At 35.4% G+C, this 6,715-nt stretch overlaps 1 protein-coding gene across 1 annotated transcript; it reads left to right on the forward strand.

Moving 5' to 3' along the window:
* Positions 1-628: 628 nt before the first annotated feature.
* LOC145311810 (uncharacterized) lies at positions 629-2,547 on the forward strand. The gene has a single exon (XM_080150799.1). The coding sequence runs from the start codon at positions 852-854 to the stop codon at positions 2,055-2,057; it is 1,206 nt and encodes a 401-aa protein (XP_080006925.1). The 5' UTR covers positions 629-851; the 3' UTR covers positions 2,058-2,547.
* Positions 2,548-6,715: the final 4,168 nt, after the last annotated feature.

Below are 6,715 nucleotides of genomic sequence, written 5' to 3' on the forward strand. Positions count from 1 at the left end.
TATTGTTGAGGAGAACTAAAGCCTTTTTATTATGTTTTCAGGTAATAATCTGTCCATGTCTTGGTATTGTTATACCATCCTAAAGCCTATTTTGGCATCACTTCATTGTGAAATGAGCCTCTTGAGTCGGGTCTATAGGCCCATTATTTGGGTATAATACAATTTAAGAGATTTTCTCAGTTCTCCCTTATAGCATAGCATACAGTATTCTTATCTTCTTAACTCTCCATCTTTCCCACTTCCCTTTCCGCAACATCCCTTTTTTTACTTATCCTATTCAAGCTAAATCTTGCTTTCCTCTTTAAACAATGCATCCCTTTCCCCCCACCCATTGTTATTTGCCTATCTTCTTAGCCCATTGGCCTATAGTATATGGACAGTGAGGGTAGTGTTCTACAAGAAAAGCCCCATTTACCAGTTATTGTGTGGTGCCGGCAACACAAGAATGCGGGGCGGGGAACTGGGCGCCGCACGGAGCCCGCATTGGCTGCGCTGACACTTACTGCCGGGGGGCGCGACCAATCAGCGCCGTGCGACGCTGGTTGGGGGCAAAGGCACAGGGGGAGTGGGGGAGATTGTGTATTGCGGGCTCTATTGTGTTTCTGTGTATTGGTGAAGAGAAAGTTTAGTTTTTCATCAACTCTCAGTGGCGACACGCATAAACACTAAAGAGAGATAAAAGGATAATAATATTGGTGTTTCATTATTATTATTATTACATTATTGTATTATTGTGCATTGTACTTAGTATAATATAGTACATATACACATAATATAGCCACTATATATAACAATATATAGCTTGGCTTTAAAAATACAAAAACAAATCAAAAAGACATTTTGAAAATATTATGACAGTATTATCTGGGTCCAGCATGTTCCCTAGTATGTCAATGTCTGGGATGAGCATGGGTATGCAGATGCAGCAGCACATGCAGTCCATGTCCAGCATGTCTGGCATGTCCAGCAACCTGACAGCCATGTCTGCCATGACACAGATGGCCTCCTCCCCCAACTCTGACACATCCTCCTCCTCCAATGGTTTCTCAGCAACATCTCCCAATAAATTGGGCGGTGCTGGTGGCAAGGATCATATTAAGAGACCTATGAATGCTTTCATGGTCTGGTCTAGGATCCAGAGACGCAAGATTGCTCAGGAGAACCCAAAGATGCACAATTCCGAGATATCTCGCAGGTTGGGGTCTGAGTGGAAGATGCTGACTGAGCAGCAGAAGCGTCCGTTCATCGACGAGGCCAAGAGGATCAGAGCCCAGCACATGAAGGATCACCCCGACTACAAGTACAGGCCCCGCAGGAAGCCCAAAACCCTGCAGAGATCTGGCTATCCATATTCTTTGGCCTACTTCCCCACCTCTGGTTTGGATCCGTTCAACCCACTTCATCAAACATTTATGTCAACCCCGGCCAACCAATCGCCGTTTGATTTAGCCGCCGCCGACAAAACTAGACTATTTTCAGCCGCGTCTGCTGGTTACAACACATTGTCCGCGGCTAGCGGTGCTACCCAGGCTAGTTCCCAACAGTACAGCAACTGGTTTAATTCCTATGGTTACGGAGCTGTGACAAGCAGCGCGGATACCAACGGCAGCAGCTTAGGCGGTCACCATCTCGGCACAACCCAGATCAAGATGTCCCCCGACCATCACAGCCAGGACACCACACCTAGCCAATCCCCAGCTTTGCCCACACCACCACCAGAGCCCACCAAGGATTCCTACTCCCCGCCCGCCTTGCCTGTGTCGGCCGCTGCCGCAGCAATGGCCGGATTTGGTGCAGCCGCTGGTGTAAACACTTCCGCCGCAAATGGATTTAATCATTTTTATAGTTCTTTGTATAACAGAAGCAGTGGAACCACCGGCAGCTCTTCTCCTTCTAGCCCGCCACCCTCTCATCACCAACAGAGTGCAGCAGCCAACCTTTCAGCCGCAAGCTTTCCCGGATATGGTGCCAGCATGGGCAGCCTTCACCAGCAGACAAACTACTCTGCGCTGCCAGGTCTTGACCAGTTGCGTAGACCGATGCCAATGCTGTTTTGACCATTGCAGCCCCCAACCGGCGGTGGCGTTAGCAGCAGTAGCAGCAGCGAGGGTGAAAATCGAAGCAGTGAATCATCATCAGCAGCTTTTAGCAGCCATTGTAGCAGTTTAGACGTTAATAGTTTAGCGGCTTTGGCGGCTGTAGGACAGTGCACTCAGTTCAGAAACCAACATTAGTCAAAATTGAATTAATTATGAAGCAAGACTTGTTGCAAGTGTAAACTAAAAAGACTTGAAATTATTAATTATCCTATTAATATTATTATTGTTTTATTTGTATAAATGGTGGATCATTAGATACCAAGGTTTTTTATTATTCTCTCTGTCCCCCCATATCCTCCCCCCATGAAGAAAAAACCTGTATTTCAAGCACACAAGTTTTGTGTGTGTGCTTTTTTTAGCTGTTATAAATAGTACTTAATAACTATTATTATTATTATTTTAGATATTTTGTTGTCAGATTTTATTGCAATAAAAATTTGAAATTAAATCATTTTGTTGTTGTTTATTTATTTTTATTTTTTGCCACTTATCACCTCCGCAGACGCTCTATAGTTCAATATTGTCGTTGGTTAGTTTGAAACGCACTTTTAAAAACAATAAATTAGATAATCAACAGATTTTCAAGTAAATTTATATATTTTAAAATAAAAACGTTTAGTTTAAATTTATATAAAGATATATATAGTTATTTGTATTGCATAAAAAAAATTTCAATAGAAAAAATAAAAGAATAAGGATAATCATTTAAACTGTACTTCAAAGATTTTTTTTTACAAAAGCCTAAATTTAACAATTTCGTCAATATATGAAAGAAATTAAAAAAAAAAGAATATAATAACAGTATTGTGTTAAATATAAATTATTAATATTATATATATTCCTATCTTTTCATTGATTTCTTAGAACTGAATTTTATTTTAAAATTTGAAATATTTAAAATAAGCTAATATATTTGTTATTAGGAATAACTTATTACATTTTTCATATGAATTTAGAATATAAATTATTTTTTTTAAATTTCCAGAAAAATTACGAGCTGTCGTCATAAAACAGAATACCTATAAATATATTAGGTCATAAATTCGACATAATTTAAAAACTTTTATGATAAATATGTTTTTGGGTTAACCGTTAAATAAATAGCCTAAAATCGTACCAGGATCTAAGTGTACCTTCTCTAAAATAGCCTATAACCTAACCAAAAAATTGTAAAAATATTATTAAAAATTGTAAAAACAATATTCAAAATTGTAAAAATCTACCAATCACTTTTTGTAAAATCCATGAAATTCTATACACCACCTATGTATTATCAGTTGATGATATTTTTCTTAAATAAACGTTCTGAGGCTAACATAGGTTAGGTTAGGTTATAGGCTAGGGGGCCGAGCGCCCGCGGCTAGGCAGGCCAGGGGGCCGAGTGCTGCGACCATGACCTTTATTACTATTAGAGACTATTTTTCTTAAGAAGCTACTTTTCTTAAGTAAATGTCCCGAAGCTACTTTGTCCTGAAGCTACTTTGTCCGAAGCTACTTTGTCCGAAGCTACTTTGTCCAAGATCCTAAAATAGTAGTGGTTAACTAGATCTTAAAGGACGAACAAAAAAAAACTTTCTTACTTTGTATAAATACCGAATTTGGCTTAGGTTTTAGGTTTTTTCTTCAAAATTTAAATACTTAACTTCCCCAAAAAGATATATTTATTATTACTATATATAACAACCTATTGGCAAGAAAACCATAGTTTCCCCCCTTTTTGTGACTTTTCTATTATTTACTTTATTTGTATTCTCGTGTTGGTTGACATAATAATGTATAAAACTTGTTGATGTTAAAAACACTCAAAATTTCTCGGATAACAAAGAATTATTATATAAGGGAATAAAATAATCATTCGATACACAACTCAATATAAATCAAAAGAATTTGATTTTTGAGTTGGGTTTAGTAGTGGGACAAAGTGAATATTAGCCAAGTGATGTTATAAAAATGAGGGATTATCCAACTCTTTTTTAGGGATTTTCTTTCCTTCTCCTCCCATCTAAAACAATTTCATGACTTCACATGGCTGATATTTGAGACACTTTGTCCCACTACTAAGGTTCAGGAATATATAAACAAGCCAGAATTCTTACATCTTTTTCAATACGAAGCCACAGCAGCTGGCAGTTTATTAATATGCAGCCGAGCCGCACAAATTGTGGAGAACCCGTAGCCGCCTAGATTTTAACTGCAACCGCATATACTTTTTTTTTACTCGCAGCTAAACAGACCTTAATTGGGTTCAACGGTATACTATACTATGTACTACCAATTTTTCTTGCTATAATTGGTATGATATAAAATGTTTATTATAAATATTTTTAAAGCCTTATATAACATAATTAGTTATATACAATTAATTGCAATTTAAAATAATTAAATAGTACTATGAACTGACTTTCAAAACTGAGTTTGGAATATGAATATATTTCTGTAATCTTAAAATCAAAATAATAAATCATAATAAAATGATTTAACATAATAAAAGAAAACTTATTTATTCCTCTATTTTATTACTAGCGGTTTCGCCCTTAGGGTAGAAAAATAGCCTAAACTTGAATTTGAAATAAAAATTAGCCTAAAACTATTCCAGGACCTATGTGAAGCATCTCTAAAATAGAAAACCCAATCTGTTTATTAGTTATAGAAATCTTAAGCTACAGACAAAAAAAGCCTTACTACTTCATATGTTAGGATACCCATAAGGAACCCATTTAAGTTAGGTATATAGCTTTTATACAGCAAATATAAAAGCTAGGAATAGGATACCATTTGTTGTATGAAATGAATCTAAACAAACATATAAAAGCATATAAAGTTTATAAAAAGCATAGAAACCATGATTTGTCTAAGTCACTCTCTTCCCCCTAGAGTATTTTTTCAAAACAACTAAAAAGTTAGCGGATTTTTATATGTTTTAAACGCATGCAAATAATAAAAACCTTTTGGATTTTGAGATAGAGTTACTCTTTTTTGCCATCCATTTCATTTATTTAAAAATCACTAAAAAATGTAGTTTCAATGTCAGAAAATTGTATAAAAATATTTCAAATACAAGTCTAAATGGATTAGTTGTTTTTTAATGATTTGAGCTAACCAGGTTTTCTTTTACATAGTATAAACATACCATCCTAGCTTTTTAAACCTTTCTCTTACTCCTTTCAAATAAAGCATTTATATCTTATTTTTCATTTAGAGCAAGTTTATTTAATATTTTGATTTGGATAGTGAGTTAAAAATTTTATTTTAGGCATTTTTACTGTGAAGATTAGACAAGAAATAAATGGTTACATTTTTTAGAAGTCTAGCTGCGGACATACAGCACGGACAATCCCTAATTGTATAATAGCTGCACTGCTTAAAAAAAAACTAACAAATAGTATTACAGACTCTCACCACCCTTAATTTAGTTTCCCCTGCAGGTATTTTTTATAACACTGCTTTAATATATAAGTATATATATGTTTATTTTAGTTTTTAAGTATTGACTTACTCGATTAGAGGGATGTGTATAGAAATGTTATTATTCCTCTCAACATTGTTGACATTATATCGATATTAAATTAAAGCGTTTATGTCGACTAAATGGCTTTAATAATATGCTATCTGTTTTTGATATGCTACTCTATTACTATGGGAACCTGTATGCCAGTCTGTAACTCAATCACTTGGCAATTCCGTCTATTATTTATAGTGTAGCTCCGATGTAACTTAATCATCCAGCTTTTGATACGTTTTTTTCATTAAAGAAGATTAAAATTAATATAACTTTATTGTGAGATTTATTGCTTAAATTGTACTATGACAAAAAGTAACTTAAAAACAGTATTTTGTACTATAAAATGTTTCTAAAATATCCAAGCTGTTAGCTTAATTGTTTACCCCTAGGTAAAGGGAAGAATGATAAGCATAAATATATCAAATAGAATCCAATTTAAACCCAGATAAAGGGTTTAATTCAGGGCTAGGCAGCCGCATATCTTTTAGAAAGATTCATTAAGTCTCCTAACTTTTGAAATAGGATTATTCGACTGCAGGTTATTTTACCCGGCCGTAGAACTTTGACTTACTGGCGGCTAAAATTCAAATTTGGCGTAACACTTAACCACCAAAATAATTACCATGCAGTTCATGAAATGGCAGTGGCTGTTAAAATTTCAGTAACCAGACTCCAATGCTTTAGCGGCAGAATACAGCTGCGCTTGCAGCTGCCGAGCCCTGATACAATTTCAATGAGAAAGTGTTGGGAAAAGATAGAAAATATTATGGAAGTGTTTGTGATCAAGTGTATTTCTTCTGTGGGAATCATTTTAAGAAAAAACTATCTTATGCACAAAACATAGTAAAATCTCCGTCCATCATTCTTTTTGTTCAAATGAAGCTTAAGTTCTCGCTAACAGCTAGATGACGTATGCACTGTTTTTAAGGATATACCTATCCCCCCCCCTAAAATTAAGCCCTAATCCAAAACTCATTTTTTCAAAGCAAAAAATGTTTTAGGCGAAGCCACAAGAGTCCAGGTGCGAAGCCTTATGTCTAATGCAAAGTGAAAACGATGTCTGTCCGTCCATACGGATAAAGCTTTAGCTATCACCAATCAACCAATACGAAGT

This window comes from Acartia tonsa, chromosome 2, assembly GCF_053477335.1.
Source record: "Acartia tonsa isolate MP-2025a chromosome 2, ASM5347733v1, whole genome shotgun sequence".
NCBI lineage: Eukaryota > Metazoa > Arthropoda > Copepoda > Calanoida > Acartiidae > Acartia > Acartia tonsa.